At 42.8% G+C, this 19,608-nt stretch overlaps 2 protein-coding genes across 2 annotated transcripts; one reads left to right on the top strand and one right to left on the bottom strand.

Moving 5' to 3' along the window:
- The first annotated feature begins 6,472 nt into the window (after positions 1-6,472).
- On the top strand, positions 6,473-8,177 carry LOC127753301 (probable cystathionine gamma-synthase 2). The gene is made up of 4 exons (XM_052278783.1): positions 6,473-7,072; positions 7,164-7,517; positions 7,609-7,931; positions 8,054-8,177. Exons 1-4 carry the CDS (start codon positions 6,473-6,475, stop codon positions 8,175-8,177), a joined length of 1,401 nt encoding a protein of 466 aa, XP_052134743.1.
- Positions 8,178-13,220: 5,043 nt separating this feature from the next.
- Positions 13,221-19,269, bottom strand: LOC127753299 (probable cystathionine gamma-synthase 2). Its single transcript, XM_052278781.1, has 4 exons — positions 18,649-19,269; positions 18,190-18,543; positions 17,767-18,089; positions 13,221-13,344 (listed from the first exon to the last, which is right to left on the bottom strand). Exons 1-4 carry the CDS (start codon positions 19,267-19,269, stop codon positions 13,221-13,223), a joined length of 1,422 nt encoding a protein of 473 aa, XP_052134741.1.
- Between the last annotated feature and the right edge of the window lie 339 nt (positions 19,270-19,608).

Below are 19,608 nucleotides of genomic sequence, written 5' to 3'. Positions count from 1 at the left end.
TAGCACAAGTACGCTACTAACCAAAGGGATTAAGACAAGTGATTAGTGTTTTTCAAGACCAAATGGTGGAGATTAGCGTCGAACAAGTAGCTTAATCCCAAGTGATTAGCGGCGAGCTTAATTAGCTAGTCACCGAAACAAAACAACTAATCGCTTGCTTTCTCGCTAATGATCTGAGTGGCCATTGAACTCGCGATGCACCTATTTATACACACAAGCAGAGGGTGCAAACTGCAAAGTTCTACGCTCCCTCGAAGTCATATTTAATTTCTACAATTTCTACATGTGATTTCAAACGAATTCTACGTGTGGCTCACATGCGTCAAAGCCACACAAGCGTGTACTAACAATTAATCCAACCAGCGATTACTGATCATTAGGCTATATGTGCGGGAGTAATTAATCAGCCACGCGACGTGTTTAGCCGCGGTTCCTGTGATTAATTAAGTGACAAGAGTGATTTAGTTTAAGCGAGGCTCTGGATTAATATAAGGTGGGATCAAGGAAGACGATGTGGAATTAAACAGAGTCAACATGGGAAGGAGCAGGTAGTAGCTAAGCTCGAGACTGGTCATCTGAGGTTGTTGTTTACAATTAAGGACTTCAGTTGCATTATCCTAGATTGGCTCAGTGCTAATCGAATTTTGGTTACTCGTTATAGATTACTGCAAGTGTCGCTTAGTTAATTTGGGGAGCTTTTAAGTACGCTGGATGGAAATGAAGATCTAATTAAATGACTAAATATGGCACATGCATGTGGGGCTTGTTTGGTGACAAGTATTTTGGTCGTCAGGTGGCATATATACTGCTGCCATTGCCTGATGTCAGTGATCATTGTCTATGCAACAGAAGGTGTTGGGAAGATGACCTGAAACAACCTGAGTTTGTTGGAGGCCTTTTAATTTATGCTAGCTCTATAGGGTTTTTGGCAAAAATTTCTCTTCAGGGCTGAGGAATAGCATCGACTATGCTACGTAGAGTTTATATGGACAGAAAAAGAAAAGAAAAGCAATGACCGCCTGAGAGCATTCACGTCAGACTCGAATCCAGCGGCTGCCGTCACCAACTGACCAACATAGTGCAGCGATCGTTAGGCCATGGCCACCGCTCCACGCTGGAGCGTGGTCTCACCCCTCCTGAGAGGAATATTCGCGCCAGCTCGGTCAGGACCGCACCCCTGTAGTTTCGTCAGCTTTTAGTGAGGAACGGGCGAGGAGCTGTGTTAGGGAGATGCCTCACCCCGAGTCATTGCCCTGTGCTGGTGCTGCTCCCGCGCCGGGGAAGAAGATGGAGAGGGGGTGGACTGGAGAGAAGGGCCTACCAGCGAAGCTCCGCCGGCAACCGACGACCCGATCTGCCACCCGGAGTGCCGCCGCATCGATCCCTACCGCCGCCACGTTGATCCCCACCTTCAGCGGCTCCATCTGCCGTTGTCGTGTCGATCCCCATAGCCGCTGCGTCGATCCACGTTGTCACTGCATCAATCCACCACCGCCGCATCGATCCCCACCTCCGGCGCCTCCATCCGCCGTCGCCACGTCAATCCGCCGTCGTCGCGTCAATCCACGCCTTACTGCTGCATCGATCCCCTCCTCCGGCGCCTCCATCCACCGTCGTTGCATCGATTGGGGAGGGAGAGTGGAGCTCAAGCGGAGAGAGAGAGAGGTGCAAGAAGAGGGAAGGGGTGGGCCTTTATATATGTTTATGATTTTTAGGGGGCATACAGCAAATATTAGACTTATATGCAAATAAAAATAATCGGAAATCGTTTCCGATCGTTGGATCTAGTTGGATAGGATGGGCATTGTTTGATTCAACAATCGGAAATTATTTGGTATTGTGAGGTATGGGTACCTCGAGGTACTTTTTATTGGACCAGAGCAAATCTCAGCGAAATAACACCTCCCCACGGTTCTCCTTCCTGGCCCCTCTTCTTCCCTGACACCAATGGAGGGCCGTCGGAGACGGAAGAGAGGTGGGGGGGGGTGTCGAATCCTTCTTCCTTTTAGGCCTAGTAGCTTTGTCTTGTAGGTCAGGTTTTTCCTATTCGTCGGGCTTTCCTGTGGTTAATTACTCCCTATAGTTCGAGAAGTCCTTTGTCCGTAGATCTTCTCATCTTGGTGCCATGGTAGACAGAGATTTGCTCTGGTCTAACAAAAAAAACCTCAATGTACCGGCATCTCATAGTGCAAATCGTTTCCGATCATTGGATTTAACAATGTCCATCCTGCCCCGCTAGATTCAATAACCGGAAACGATTTGGTACCGTGAGGTATCGGTACCTTGAGTTACTTTTTGCTATACCGGAGCAAATCTCTATTATTTAACTTTTGAATTAAAGTCATATCGAAAGAGATATAGTTAGATTTGTCCTAGAAAATAATTCAGATATATTATAAGTTTGCTAATAATTGTTTTTATAGAAGTAATTCGTAATCTGATCATATTATCTATTATATTATTAAAACAGCCTTGAAAGGAGGCACCACGTTCGCTGTGGAGGCTAGAAATTCCCACATTAATCGGAGAAAAAGAAAAGAAGAGTCCAAATAGAAATACAATAAAAAAAAAGCTGAAATTCGGAATTAAAAATATGCAATATTGAAAGAGGAGTCCATATAGGAACCAAATACGTGATTAATTAAAATTCGAAATAAAAATAAAATAAAATTTGAAATTAGAAAAAGAAAAAAGAGGACTTCGAGTAGGAATACAATTTAAAAATAACAAATACAATAAAAAAATAGCTGAAATTCGGAATTAAAAATATGCAATATTGGAAGAGGAGTCCATATAGGAACCCAATACGTGATTAATTAAAATTCAGAATAAAAAAATAAAAAATCGAAATTAGAAAAAAATAATAGAAGAGTTCAGCTAGGAGTACGATTTAAAATTAACTGAAATTCGGAATTGAATATAAGCAATATTGAAATAAGAGTACATATAAGAACCCAATACGAGATTAATTAAGATTCGGAATGAAAAATAAAATAAAATCCAAAATTGGACAAATTAAAAAGAGAGTTCAAGTAGGAATACAATTTTAAAACGACTAAAATTGAAAATAAAAAATAAAATATTAAAAGAACACAGTACAATATTAGTTAAAATTCGAAATAAAAAATAAAATAAACTCTGAAATTAGAAAAAGAAAAATAAGATTTCAACTAGAAATACAATTTATAAATATCTAAAATTGGTGATAAAAATAAAGACTATTGGAAGAAAAGACCATCTAAAACACATGACGTGATTAGTTAAGTAATAGACCTATAAAGGAGTAGAGTAGTGGCGGTTAATGGGACATCTAAAAACTATTAATAAAACACCAAATAGAATGATGGCGGGTAGGTAGTGAAGCAACCGGTCAAGGCGGTTGGCGGGACTTCTAGAAAGTAAAAAAAAAGCCTCAATGATAATCATATTTGATTTTTAAAATCTCAATGACAATAAAAAGAAGAGGTAGCGGGCGGGTTGTACGGGAGTACATTGGCAAAGCTACTGTAGAAAGTAAAAAAAAAAGAATTCCAACAATAGTTATGTTCAATTTTTAGAATCCCAATGACAATAAAGAATAGACGGTGGACGGGTCGTAGAGGAGTATACTGACAACGTTTCATGGGATTTCTAAAAATTATAAAAAATGAAATCCAACGAGACAATAAATTATAAAAACTATAAGGTCCAATTTAAAAGGTTTGGGCTTCTGAAAAGTAAAAAAAATAAACCCCAATGATGATCATGTTTGATTTTAAAATCTCAATGAAAATAAAGAATGGAGGCAGCAGGCGAGCCGTATTAGAGTACAGTGACAAAGTCGCTGACGTTTTGACAAAACTTCTAGAAACTAATAAAATGAACCTAAATGATAATTATGTTTGATTTTTAAAATAACAATGACAATAAAGAGAACAGACAGTGGACGGGCCGTAGAGAAGTATAATGGCAGAGTTTGGCAGGAATTCTATAAATTATAAAAACGAAGCCCGATGAGACGATAAACTCTAAAAACTATAAGATCCAATTTTAAAAGTTTCCAAAGAGAATGAATAGAAACAATAATAGATCAAGCAAGCAAATAAAAAATGAGATAACAGAAGTAACGGGTAGCAACTGGTGTAAAATTATAAAATTAGAAAGACAGGAATGATAGGGTTTGGTCTTTCAAACCGTATCATATAAAAATATATAATTTTGTTAGGTGCTAGCCGCGCAATTGCGCGGGCCACCAGCTAGTTATTATCTAAAATGACACTTATTTGTGATAGGAACCAAGGGAGCTCTTTATTTTAAGACAAATTTTGCTATAGAACACTGCTTATGTGTGGTTTTAGCCCTAGGACACTGTCCAAACTCACTTTTGGGGGAAAACACTCCATAAACATGGTAATTTGCCAGTGGACACTGCGCCGATTAAAATAATACTTTCTAGTTGAAGAGGAGAGAGAAATCGCATAAAATGTCAAAAATGCCCTTGGGCCTACATGTCAGCTCTATCTCCTATCTCTCTTCTCACCTCTTCTCAGATGCCCCCATGCCCTCGTCGCCGTCATTGCCACATAGCGCGGCGGAGCCGGGGCGAAGCCGTAGTTGCCCACGGTGGCGCACGCGCCGGGCATGGTGTCGTTGAAGATGAGGTGCCTCCCCTGGAACCTTTCGTTGCCCCAGCACACGACGGAGAAGTTGGTGGTGACGACGTCGCAGACAGTGTCGCCGTCGGCCACGATGGACACGAACGACGCGCGCCTGTACTCCTCGGGCACCCGCACGCCCCAGCACCGCACCATGTCATCGCCGTCGAGGATGCACGTGGTGTTGTGGCCCAGCGCCATGGACTTCATGTCCGGGTACCCTTCGCCCCAGCATGACATGCCGCCATCGTCGTCGACGGCGCAGGCATGGGATGGAAGCGCCGGCGAACGCAGGTGTCGCCATGCCGCCACCGAAGCAGGTCATGGCGGAGCCGTTGCCCTTGACGACGCCACAGAGGAAGTCGTGGCCGAGGGCGATGCGGGAGAAGTCGAGGCCCTTGAGCAAGCTCAGCCCCGGCCATTCCCAGCACGTCGGGTCTTGGGCGTCGGAGAGGCCGCAAACGTGAGGGCCACCGGCGGAGAGGGCGCGGAAGGAAGGGCCCCATTAGAGGCAGCGACCGACGGTTTGGGAGCGGTTGGCGACGGTCTCGTTGGAGAAGGACCACCCAGCGCATGGCGGCGTGGTTGCCGTTGGGCGCCATGAGGCCGCACAAGATGTTGGTGCCAGCGGCGATGGCCGCGCGCTCGTCCACCGCCGCCGCCGCGCTCCACTCCTGCTCCGCCGCAGCCGACGCCCTGCTCCACTCTGCCGGCCTCCTTCCTCGCCATCTCCGCTGTGACCGACACCGCCCCGTGCGCCTCTAAGAGATGAGAATAGAGATAGGAGATAGAGCTGACATGTGGGTCTAAGGGCATTTTTGACATTTCACGTGATTTCTCTCTCCTCTCCAACCGGAAATTATTATTTTAATCGGCGCGGTGTCCACTGGCAAATTACCATGTTTATGGAGTGTTTTCCCCCAAAAGTGAGTTTGGGCAGTGTCTTAGGGCTAAAACCATATATAAGTAGTGCCCTGTAGCAAAATTTGCCTTATTTTAATCCCCCGGAAGTGAGAACCCTGAGAGTAGCCTCCTTGCTAGTACCTGCTAATACTTTTAGTGGTGGATGTTGACACCGTAAGTCCGTATGTATGATTAGAGCAAGTTTAATAGTGTCGTCGACTGCTTACTCCAAAAAAACTCCACATAAGCAAAACGGCATAATAAAACTGATAAGTACAATAGCTGGTTACTAGTGCTATCTCTGCAAAAGTAACGAACTACACCATCGTTCAGCTCATCGTCGTCCCATTGGTCAACACCACTCAGAGTCCCCACGAGCCAGTCTTGGATACCTTAACTTGCGTTGGGGTTTGCGCTGTAGCCGATAAATCAAGCGCCCGCTTTTCTCTTTCCTTGCATTCTCCCTCTTCCAACTCAACACAAATATAGTTCTTAACTCTTATAGCCTGCTAAGGTAAGACTATTGTACCTGCTCTTAATCGTCACACAAACCACGGTTAACTACGTCGGATAGTTAAATAATCACCCCCATCCGTATATGGTCAGATTAATCGATACACGCTTTTGCGGCCTTGACGCACGGAACCACACACGTGGATTTTTCATTTTTCCTTTTTTTTTTCCTGCGGGAAAACCACGTGATCAACGTCACTGCGTAGAACTTTCAGTGAAGCGCGCGTAGTCTCTCCTCTCCTCTCTCGCTCCCTGCCTTTATAAATACGCCGTCGCGACATCTCATTAGCAGAAACCACATGTGATTAGTGATTCCTTGGGTTCCTAAGCTCACCGCTAATCACCTCGATTAAGGCTAATAATCACTTCCGTTTGATCTCAGAATACACTGATCACTTGCTTCAAGCTAGCCTTCAATCGCTATGGCGAAGTCATCGTCTCTCGTGACGAAGGTTTCGGTGCAGCGGCGGCGGCGCGTTCACCGTCCTCGCCGTTCTCCCACCAAGCCGGAGCGCGCTGCCGCCGCCGACACGTTCGGTTCCCTCGCGGGTTGTCCCTCGTCGCCGGACTTGGACGACTGCGTCGTCGACACCGCCGTGGATGACGCTCCGGTGGCGGCGGCGGAGGCGGCGGGCCGACGCGCGTCGGACGAGACGCTGGCGGTGCACGCCGGGGAGAAGCTCGGGAGCGGCGCCGCTGAGACGGACTCGATCGCGACGCCGATCGTGAGCGGCACGACGCACTGGTTCAGGGACTCGGCGGACCTCATCGCCTTCCGGGAAGGCCGGCGGCGGAGCTTCGAGTACGGGCGGTACGGAAACCCGACGGTGAAGGTGCTGGAGGAGAAGATCAGCGCGATGGAGAGGGCGGAGGCGACGCTGGTGACCTCCTCCGGCATGAACGCCATCGTCGCCACGCTGCTCGCCCTCGTCCCCCCCGGCGGCCACGTCGTCGCCACCGCCGACTGCTACAGCGAGGCCCGCGCCTTCATCCACGACAAGCTATCCAAGATGGGCATCACGGTATGTATACACAATTAATGGCAGCTTCATCAGAGCATGGCTTTACTTGCAATCTGATTCTAACAATGGCGTTCGTTCCATGGATTTGCAGTCGACGTTCGTGGATCTTGACGACGACATGGAGGCGCTGGAATCCGTTCTTGATGAGGACGAGGTGACGATGTTCTACGCCGACTCGATGACGAACCCACACCTGAAGGTCGTCGACGTGGCACGCGTGGCGGAGCTGTGCCACCGGAGGGGCGCGCTGATGTGCATCGACAGCACGCTGGCGTCGCCCATCAACCAGAAGCCGCTCGCCCTCGGAGCCGACGTGGTCCTCCACTCCGCCACCAAGTACATCGCCGGCCACCATGACGTCATCGCCGGCTGTGTCAGCGGCTCAGAGGCCCTCATCTCGAGGATCCGCGCGTGGCACCACGACCTCGGCGGCGCCATCAGTCCGGTAACCAAACCAAAAACAAAAACAAAAGCAAATTTGCACAAATTCACTTTATGTCATTCCAAAACTGACTGTAATTTAATTTGTCATTTAGAACGCGGCGTACATGATCATTCGGGGATTGAAGACGTTGGCGCTGCGGGTGGAGGCGCAGAACAGGACGGCGCTGCGGATGGCGCGGCTGCTGGAGAACCACCCCAAGATCGAGCGCGTCTACTACCCTGGGCTGGAGAGCAGCCCGTGGCACGGCGTCGCGACGAGGCAGATGGCCGGCGCCGGCGGCGTGGTCAGCTTCGAGGTGGCGTCGGACATGCGCGGCGTGATGAGGTTCGTGGACGCGCTGGAGTTGCCGCTCATCGCGACGTCGCTCGGCGGCTGCGAGAGCCTTGTCCAGCAGCCGGCCGTCATGTCCTACTGGTAATTAATTAAGCTCCTGCCCTCTGTAATAATTTACAAGAGGAGTATGTGATTAACTTCTGAAGTAATTTGATGAAACTGATTTGATTAATGCTAATGTTTACGTGGTTAATTATTTTCAGGGGTAAGAGTGAGGAGGAGAAGGCGAAGAATGGGATCAAGGACAACTTTGTGAGGTTCAGTTTTGGGATCGAGAAGTTCGAGGATCTCAGGGATGATATACTCCAAGCCCTAGAGAAGATTTAATTTTGGGCTAGCTAGCTTTCAGTACCTGATCTATATTTCGGTTTTTAGGCACACAACTACATTTTCTTTGGTCTTCAATTCGATTAATTGATCGTTTCTGGCTTCATAGGAAGCTAAAGTGTATATACGACAATTCTTTAATTTGTACAAGTGCAATGCAGAAAGATATAGAGGATGTTTTTTTGCAAAGGTATACAAAAGATGTTTATTTTGTTAGGAAAAAAAGGTTCATTCTACTTCCCAGTGAACTATTTTTCGAGGGTAGTTTGTAGAATGAACTATCAGTTGCATTTTAGTTAGTCTTCTTTTCCCCTCTATATATATGTTGCGTCTTACACTCAAATTTAGATAAGATGCCAGTCTGACAGATGCATTATAAGTTTAAGTTACCTCTTAATAATTTTTAGAATCTTTTTATCATAGTTTATATGGTTGGAAGCACCTAAGAGTAATTTAGACATTGAGGTTTTTAATTTTAAGCAAACGGTCATGAAAAGAATTTAAAATATTTTTGAATTTGACAGTGGTGCCATCGATGTCTAAAAAAAAAGACTTTTGGTTAAAATCCATCTCGTATAAAAAGAAAACAAATTGAAATGTTATTAAGCGCTAAAGTGAACCTTTGACACAGGCCATGTGAGAGGTCAAGGGATTAAATAAGCCCTAGAAATAAAGGGCCGTTGTACTGTGACTGTCCACCATTGATCAGGAAATAACCTCTAGTTTAAGGGGGTAAAATGAAAAAGAGATGCAAGTTTTCTCCGGTTTTTTCATCAATAGTTTATTATGACTATTGTCTTCTCCAAACCTAAAGACAGGAGCCTTTTCTTCATAACGAGCAAATTTTTCTCAAAGATTAAGAAACTGTTGACCAAGAAGAAACTGAATAATTAATAATTGACCTTACACCCTTAAAAAAATTGACCTCGCCGAGCAAGCGACGATGCATGTGCACTTGTGCAGTGTGACTGTGTACACACCATACTCCAGCTGCTGCGACATGAAGCGCCATTTGAATGAAATGATTTATATAGAAATTTTATAGAATTCAAATTCTATCGGAAATTTTTCTATTTGGCCGTTTAATTTAAATGATTAAAACTTTCAAAATCCTATACAATTCTTATGAAATGACACATTGTATGTGGATTTTGGAGGAAACTTAGTAAGAGCTTCAACCTCTTGGAAAATTTTCCTTGAGTCTGTCTCATCTGATTCCTGTGTTTTTCCTACGATCCAATCAAACGATCATTCGTGTGTTTTTCTTGTGTTTTGCAATTCTCTGTTTTACCCTTCAATTCCTATGATCAAACTCCTGTGCTTTTTCTATTTCTCTATTTTTTCAACCCTATGATTCAAAGGGACGGCCTAGATTAAAAACTTTAAAACAATACAGAACCCTTTCGATCAGTGGATTGTTTCATAGTTAAGCTGCAGAGTTATTGAAGAAAAAAGAAACCCAGCAGGGAGCAGATGCATGAACCTATAGCTGACTGCATCTATATATCTTTGATCGCTGCGTGTTAATTAACCGACCACTTGTGTTGCTTGAAAGCTAGGTCAAGTCATATACTATGTATATATACTTTGTCAGCTACCACAGCAGAGTAGCTGACTAGAAGCGAATCCTTTGACTTACTTCCCTCTAATTTGAATGATACATGAACTCTAAAGAGAATACAAATAACTGATTTACGTTAAAGAAAAAGTAAGTTAGAGGATCTTAATCGAGATCGGCGATCGTTTTTTTACCATATAGTTTTTCTTTTCGGGTAATTTTATATAGCTAAAGATTGTACATCTAAAGTTTACACACTTAAAATTTATAAGTGAAAAGTTTACATACCCGATTCAAATACAAATTCAGATATAAATATTTTTATATAATATTTCTATACATAAAGTTTAAAATTACGAAGTTTACTGCATATATTTATAAGTATAAAGGCTATGCATATGAATATATTTTTAAGGGTATTAGAATTTTTCTATCTTCTTTTATTATTTTTCTAAATTTTTCTTTTTTGAAATTTATGGTGCATTAGGAAGGGAAGGAGCGTGCGCGTTAGGGGGAGGTACCGGGGGTGCCCAATCGTCCACAACGATCACCCGCCTATTAGCCCTCCCCTTATTAGGACTGTGCAAAAGGTTGGGCTCATCTGAAAAGGCCATGTTGATGCAAAAAACACACATTGGCCTGAGAGATCTGCTTAACTCCAGTGTAGGTCCTAAATCTTGCTTTCGGGCTTAAAGGCATGCCACTTGATTTGATCCTGCAATCAACAAGAAGGAAAACAAGAAAACAAGGTTAAATCTATAAACGATAGCCGAACGGCTAAGGGCCGATGACATATCTTTAATCATTAAGCCGATGTTATTTGCATTAGATCGGCAATGAAGAATAGAGCAAGATAAAGTTAAATCTACCCGATCAACTATAGATATCAATCATATATAATCTATTTCTAAAAATATATTTAAACGAAGTGATTGGGATATATCAAACAGTAAGCCGAGACAGTATAAATCACTTATGTTTAAAAGTACTTTAAGACAAAGATTATATATATTCATAGCATAGCCGATGAAGTAAATCTAAGATGTATCGACTAGTACTCTGATACCACTCTATATTAGGATGCTAAAGTGGACAAAATATACCAAACAGTGAGCCTAATATATTTCAATGCAATAAGATCTTAATATAAAGGGCAGATTTAGCATATTAAGTAAAGATATCGAGAACCAGACAACTAAATCAGGTAAGATCGGCTGAAACCGCGATACTATCTCTATCGATGATCATAAGATAAGCTAGATATTATAGTTTTAGATATTACTTAATAGATCGAACTCAACTGATGCAGCATTAAGCATAAAGAGAAACATAAAATCTAAACAAGTTGATGAAAACCTATATGAGATGGTAAATATACTATATAATCTAGATCAATGTTGATATCTAACCCTATCGGCTGCCCTCTAATGATAGATATTAGCCGATTTGGGGTTAGATAGCAATATTGATAAAAATTATATAGCATATATGATAACTCGACGATTTACATAAACACGATTAGAGTGTTATGAAGATGTAAGCACTAATCTCAAGAACGCAAGCCGCCATGACAAATTTTACCTCTTGTCGGAGATCGAACCCGATGCAGCCCAACTCGAAAGCAAGAACTCGTCGAAACAATGAAAGTAGAAAAAGGTGGCGATGCACCGAAAGTGTTATTGAACTGTTGTCCTTGTTTACACAGTCTTGGGTCATATTTATACCCAAAATACATAATGTATCCTTGCCGGACATGACTCTAAATCTGTTACAACCATAAGATACGAACAAGTTAAACTTAGGCAGACTCTTGCCGAAAAATATCTCTAAGAAAACTATTCAAAATATTCTAATTAATAGATACAATTGCCTATCCGTGGGCTTATCCAAATCATGGCAATACTTGTGTAGCACGTTAATCGATCCCGAAGATGATTCAAGAACCACCTTACCAAAATCGGCTACATCGGCTGTTCTCTGTCTGATCCATCGTCAACCGATGCAAGCGCTAGCCAATGCCTCCTGTAGCCGATACGTACTCTGCTTCTAAGAAACGATCTTCCGCTGAATTCGCTTTGACTTTAGCTTTTGAATTTGATGCATGACTTACCAAATTTGGTCGTCAACAGGCCCATATAATCATTTAGAGTAACAAAATAGGCAAACTAATGTTAGTTTAGGCTACGAAGGAATATGTTCACTTTGACTCCCTTAACTAGTGACCGAATCTAATTCGTATCCTTGAACCACAATAGTGGATATCTCGACCCCCAAACTATTAAAACCGGTGCAATTTGACTCCCTTGGTGGTTTTGGAGGGCGGTTTCGCTGATTGGCGTCTTTGTGGTGTTAATGTGGCACTTAGGTGGCATTATAATTAAAAATATATACGTGTGACCCATTTGTCATTCATAAAAAAAAAATTGTGAGGCCCACAAACATGTGGGGGCCACTTGTCATCCTCTCCTCCCTCACTTTCCTTATCTTGTCCGTTATGTCTTGTTTACGCAATTGGGCGGTGACGGTAAGCGGTGCTGCTACAGGAGGTGAAGGAGAGGGTAGCGGCGGGCAGAAGATGGCGGGACTGCAGCAAGAAGTGAATTAGGAGAGGGCAGCAGCTGGTGGCAGTAGGGTGCTGCTCAATGGAGGGGCTCAAGGGAGGCCCCTACTCCATCACCGGCTTCACCGATGATGCCGGCAACGGCCCCTCCTCCTCCTCCTCCCCTGCTCTAGTCCCCATGTACGCGAGGTTACAAGAAACCAACCCGTGTAGCTCTTCAGAACAGCCCGTGGAGCGCGCCCATCTCCCCAGCCGGTCCTAAGATCAGGCCCTCGCGCTTTTTGTGATGACAGTTCATCTATTCTTGGGCAAGCTTCTCGAAGATGTCTTTGATGAGTAGATAATGTATTTATTTTAAATGTTTCGACGCTCTTCTTTGCAGAAGAACGCAGAAACTACAAGGGCTAAGGCGAACTCGGGTCCCAGGACGAGGCCGGGTTCGAGGCAAACCTTGCGTTACATTCTTATAAAACATAGCTTTTATAGGTCTCATCACTTCTCTTCACAGAGCAGTGTAACCTAGATGAGCTAAGGTGAGCCCGGGACCCAGGACTAGACCAGGTCCGAGGAAGACCATAGGCTATATTCTTATCCCGCAAACAGATAAAGGTGGGCCTCCAACGACATCACCCAAGAATGGTTTAAGCATGCCATTTATTTTACTTGTAATTGTTTTACGGAAAAATAGGTACCTGGTTCCTATTTTACCGACAAATATACACGTATATAATAATTGTATACGTCCGTACACAAGTTGTGTACGTACGTATTAAAAAACTGAAAAAGAAACGTGAAAGAAAAAAAAACGAAAAAGCGTGCCATCCACCAACCCCCCATCCCCTCTCCGCGCCCGCAACGTGTCATAGTCACGGGGGATGAGGGGTGGGACACGCGCGACTAGCCACGCATTAGTAATTGGGCTAAATTAAATCTTCCCTAAGGCTTGGAGTATGTCATCCCTGAGATCCTCAAACTTCTCGATCCCAAAACTGAACTTCACAAAGTTGTCCTTGATCCCATTCTTTGCCTTCTCCTCGTCGCACTTACCCCTGACAAAATTAAACACGTAAACACATTAGCATTAATCAAACGGAAAAGCTAAAACTATGGCAATAGCTTTTCCTAAAAATATGTCGATTTTTGGTCCATCAGATCCATATTGAGATTCTTACTAGGGATACAGGAGAAATAATATCAGAGCATGCGAACGCAGGAATCAAGCTCAGCACCTCCTGGTCACAGAGCTCACGTATTTACCTACAGTTTTTTTTTAATTGAAACTAAACTTACATGCTACTTACACCCTACTTACAATGTAAGATCATGCAAATTACACTTTATATTTGACATATTATTTTTAGAAAAACTGTCGCATTTCACTATAAAAAATGATTTTTCTGTACAAGGACCTCTTTAGATTGTAGACGGATCATAATTGGTCGCATATGCAAAAATCGACCTTTATCGCGTACGGCTCTTTGTGTGGCCTGCATACAAAAATCTATTTTCGCAGATGGGTCTCTCTAGTAGCCGCATGAAAGGGAGCCTATTTTTGCAAGCGGGCCAATTAAGTGACCTGCACACAAAAATATTCACTCTCTTTCACAGATTTTTTTTTCACCCCACCTCTCTCTTTTCCATCTCACTCACTTCAATTTTTTCACCTCCTCTCTCTCTTCGATTCCCTTTTATTTTCAATCCTCTCTTCTCTCTTTCTCTCCTATGTCTCTTCCTCTCCTCTCCTCTGAGCGGGCGGTGCACCGCGTGCGGGAGGTGGCCGGCTCAGCGCCGCCGCCAACGAGGCGGCGGCCGTGACTCCGTGAGCAGGCGATGGCCGGGACTGGCTGGGCGGCGCCAGGGTTCAAAATTTCGAACCAAAATTTTTGAAATTTCGGATCAAAATTTTCGAAATTTCGGTTCTATTGGACCCCACCGATATAATATTATTTCGGCTGAAGTTTTTAGTTTTTTTTCATTTTTCGTGAATTTGGTAATATTTGGTTCAAATTTTATTCAAAAATTCATATAATTTTGATCCGAAGTTTCCAAAATTTCGGAAATTCCAGTATTTCAGCCACCCCTCGTACAAATGACCAAAACGAAAGATTAAACCCGAAGTTTCCAAAAACTATAAGGTCCAATTTTTAAAGGTTTGGGCTTCTAAAAGAAAAAAAAAACCCCAATAATAATCATGCTTGATTTTAAAATCTCAATGATAATAAAGAAGTGAGGCAGCGTGCGAGCCGTAGAGAAGTACAATGACAAAGTCGCTGACGTTTAGGCGAAACTTCTAGAAAATAAAAAAATAAACCTAAACAATAATTATTATGTTCAATTTTTAAAATACTAATGACAATAAAGAGAAGAGGCACTAGATGGCCATAGAGGAGTATAATGACAGCGCTTGACGGGACTTTTAGAAATTATAAAGACGAAACCCAACGAGACAATAAACTCTATCCAACTTTTAAAGGTTCTAAATAGAATGAATAGAAATAGTGGTAGATCGACCAAACAAATAAAGAAGGATATGGCAGAAGTAAGCGATAGCAACTGGTGTGACTTTTCAAAACTATAAAATTAAAAATATGAGAGAGTGATAAGGTTTGGTCTTTCAAAGTCTTGACAACGAGATAACTATTTAATAATTTTTAAGTAAAATCTATCTATTATATACTAAAAGTCCATCAAACTTTCTACAAACGCTCCCAAACCGCCAAGTAGCACCCTATAAACACTCTCAATTCGCCAAGTGGCACTATAATAAATAAAAGAAATCTGATCCTCTATTTTTACTTAAATTAGTGGACCTATTATTTTGGATGGTTACATTTACTTAGATCTATTTTATAAGGAAAAAAGAATATCCGGAACCATCATACGGAACCAACGTACAAACGTACTTAATAGTCGAACGTATGTACGTATGTACTGTACGTACTTCCCTTCTGTCCTTCCATATTTACATTCATGTGTTATTTTCTATTTCATGAGAAAATAAAAACAAAAATATATTACAGGGAAAAAAACACAAATAGACCAACTACTAGGTCTAGCAGCTCTGCCTGCTTCTAAATCGCTACGTGGTACTATTAAATTAGAGAAATTACTAGAAAATCTTAAAAAAATACAAAGCAACAGCCCATCGATTTCTAATTAAATTGATGGATTTAGGTTATTAGATTTTTTAATAAAAATATCCCAAACCTCTCTACCTCCCTTCCCACCCCCGTGCAGTGTTAAAATCCATTAAACATTTTATAAACACCTCTAAGCTACTATATCACATTCTTAGATTAAAGAAAATCTTAGAAATTTTTTTAAAAAAAGACAATTATATACTACAAGTTCATGAAACATTCTACAAATACTCTTAACTCGCCAAGTGGTACCTTACAAACGCTCCTAGGTCGCCAAGTGACACTCTAATCGAACCATTGATTTTTATTTAAATCGGTGATCCATTATTTTTATATTAGAAGGTTAGTTTTTTTAGAAGAAAAGCACACATTCCAAACCTCCCGTCATGTACGTACCAACGAGCTATGTTCATAAGAAATTATAATCAAAATTATTTTTACATCTCTTTGTGACTATAAATATCCTACGAATGCTTCTAAACTGCTCCATGGTGCTATTAAATTAAATAAAATACTAGAAAATCTTAAAAAAGAACAAAACATTTGGCTATCGATTTGTTAGTTTTTTAATAAGAAAAAAACCCAAACATCTCTCCCTCCCTCCCCATCCCCGTGCGGTGTTAAAATCCATTAAATATCTTATAAATGCCTCTAAGCTGCTATATAGCATTCTTAAATTAGAAAAAATCTTAGAAATTTTGGGAAAAAAAACGAACCAACCATTAGATAATATATAAATCTATGGACACATTATTTTCAATGGATTAATTGACACATTATTTTTGGTCATTACTTCAATTTTCTTTTAAAAAAAAAGAACACCCTAAACTTTTTTCCCTCTCTCCTTTGCGGCATACGGTGTTAAAAGTTCATTACACATCTTATAAATGCTCTTAACATGTTATGTCGTTCTCTTGAATCAAAGGAAATCCTAATAAAACAAAACATCCAATCATCGGTTTCGACAAAAAAACATCTGATACATTATTTTAGTCTGTTAGATTAATCATTTAGAAAAACATCCCAAACATCTCTCCCTCCCTGCCCATGTACAGCGTGCGCCATTCTTTTCTCTCTGTTTTTTATTAAAATTAAAATTATCTATATGGGAAAAAAACACAAATGGACCTCCATCTATTAATTATATCATGTTAGGCATCTAACGACTTTCTGCCAACTTAATTAATTTCTCTTGACATGCCTATACAAATCAACCTTGATACTTTTAAAATGATGTTTTTAGGACATAAATAAATATTTTTAAGAAACATGATCATAGCGTCCGAATTACATATGATCTACGAAGTCACTAATCATAGCAGGTATTCATCTAGCAATATTGACAATATGGTGAAAATAAAGGTGTGGTTGGTTGAACAGCATACCGATAAGTATGTGGGTTTTACCTAAGGATTTTAACTATGGAACAACCTTGCAGTGGCCTTAGCAATAAATCAAGTCAGTTCCATATAGGAATTAATGACCATGTCCTTTTTTTTATTTTTTTATTAAACTTGCTACAATACATTGTAAAGTCTTGACGTAGAAAAATCTAGAAACATGTATTTGTTATAAGGCAATACACTTTAGTGATGATTCGCTAAATACATTATGACCATTACTTCAATATCTCTGGAGAGAAAATTTAGAATGTATGCCTTTACCCCATACTAGGTTATGTGTTCTTATATTTTCATCCCAAATTGCAAAGATCAAATCATTTGATGATTCAATGAATGAAACTATCCAAAAGAGAAAAAATGGACATGAAATAAATTAAAAATTGGATAAATGTTCCTGGATTTAAAACAAATACTTGATAGAAAAATTCAAATATTTTACAAGGACGGTTAGAATTAAAAATATATATAATTTTAAAATACAATCAAATAAAAAAAATGATATTATTGGATTTCTTTTGAGGTTGTAAGTTATCCTTTTGGCGAGTTAAAATACCCTAAATTTTATCACAGGAACCACCTCCATTGTTTTGACACTATTTTCTCATCAATTCAAAACAACATGATCTCAAGTAATTTTATTTTAGAATTTATATGTTGCAAGGATAATTAAAAAAATATAACCAGCTTTCAAAGCACACAAAATAAGTTTAATTTTAGTTTAGAACAAAATACAAGATATTTTAATAAAAATACACCCGCACATAAATATTCATGATAAAATTTCACTCACGTTATATAACAAGGTGCCCGCGCATGTGCGCGGGCTACCTTTCTAATTATATTAATAAATAAATAATTTTGTATATGAGCTGGCCGTGTAATTGCGCGGACCACCCAGCTACCACATAACAGGAGCTTAATTAATTACCAGTAGGACATGATTGCGGGCTGCTGGACAAGGCTCTCGCAGCCGCCGAGCGACGTCGCGATGAGCGGCAACTCCAGCGCGTCCACGAACCTCATCGCGCCGCGCATGTCCGACGCCACCTCCAAGCCGACCACGCCGCCTGCACCAGCCATCTGCCTCGTCGCTACGCCGTGCCACGGGCTGCTCTCCAGCCCAGGGTAGTAGACGCGCTCGATCTTGGGGTGCTTCTCCAGCAGCCGCGCCATCCGCAGCGCCGTCCTGTTCTGCGCCTGCACCCGCAGCGCCAACGTCTTCAATCCCCGAATGATCATGTACGCCGCATTCTGAAGGACAAATACAATCAGTTTTGGAAATTGGAATGATATAAAGTGAATTGTGCAAATTTGTTTTGTTTTTGTTCTGGAATGATGATTGGTTGGTTACCGGACTGATGGCGCCGCCGAGGTCGTGGTGCCACGCGCGGATCCGCGAGACGAGGGCCTCCGAGCCGCTGACGCAGCCGGCGATGACGTCGTGGTGGCCGGCGATGTACTTGGTGGCGGAGTGGAGGACGACGTCGGCGCCGAGGGCGAGCGGCCTCTGGTTGATGGGCGACGCCAGCGTGCTGTCGATGCACACCAGCGCGCCTCTCCGGTGGCACAGCTCCGCGACGCGTGTCACGTCGACGACCTTCAGGTGAGGGTTCGTCATCGAGTCGGCGTAGAACATCGTCACCTCGCCCTCATCAAGAACGGATTCCAGCGCCTCCATGTCGTCGTCAAGATCCACGAACGTCGACTGCAAATCCATGGAACGAACGCCATTATTAGAGTCAGATTGCAAGCAATGCCATGCTGATGCTCTGATGAAGCTTCCATTAATGGTGTTTACAACTTTACATACCGTGATGCCCATGTTGGAGAGCTTGTCGCGGATGAATGCGCGGGCCTCGCTGTAGCAGTCGGCGGTGGCGACGACGTGGCCGCCGGGAGGGACGAGGGCGAGCAGCGTGGCGACGATGGCGTTCATACCGGAGGAGGTCACCAGCGTCGCCTCCGCCCTCTCCAGCGCGCTGATCTTCTCCTCCAGCACCTTCACCGTCGGGTTGCCGTACCGCCCGTACTCGAAGCTCCGCCGCCGGCCTTCCCGGAAGGCGATGAGGTCGGCCGAGTCCCTGAACCAGTGCGTCGTGCCGCCCACGACCGGCGTCGCGATCGAGTCCGTCTCCGCGGCGGCGGCGCCGCTCCCGAGCTTCTCCCCGGCGTGCACCGCCAGCGTCTTGTCTGAGGCGGGTGCGGGTCGTCCAGCCACCGGAGCGTCATCGACGTCGTAGTCGTCCAAGTCTGGCACCACGGGATACTCCAGCGGCCGAGGAGGACAACCTGCGAGGGAGCCAAACATGTCGTCGGCTGCATCAACGCCGGCGACAAGCTGAACCGCCGCGGGAGAACGGCGAGGTCGGTCCATGCGCTGCCGCCGCGGGAGGGAAGCCTTCATTAGCACGAGTGCTACTGACGAAGCCATTAATGCATACTGTCTTCTCGGACCAAATCAAAGTGATTAGGGCACCCGCAATAATTATCTATAAGCTCTCTACAAAAGATCCATGTCAGTATATTTTTTTACTTGGAAGAAATTAAATGAAGAGAGAGTAAAGCTATCTACTAACCTGAAGATAGTCTACAGAGAAAAATGAGGCAATGAATTAGAAAGCTATAGATACCCATGTAGATATACCATTGAAGTGGTTTACTATTAATCTAATCTATTGCTGAGATGTATACGTTTTATAGATAGCACATTACTTTACCATTGCGGGTGCTTTTAGTGTGAAAAAAAAAGGCTTAATGCAAGGGATTAGCG

Source organism: Oryza glaberrima, chromosome 10, assembly GCF_000147395.1.
Source record: "Oryza glaberrima chromosome 10, OglaRS2, whole genome shotgun sequence".
NCBI classification, from domain to species: domain Eukaryota; kingdom Viridiplantae; phylum Streptophyta; class Magnoliopsida; order Poales; family Poaceae; genus Oryza; species Oryza glaberrima.
The sequence above is the reverse complement of the archived record's forward strand: the minus strand, read 5'-3'. Positions and strand labels throughout refer to the sequence as shown.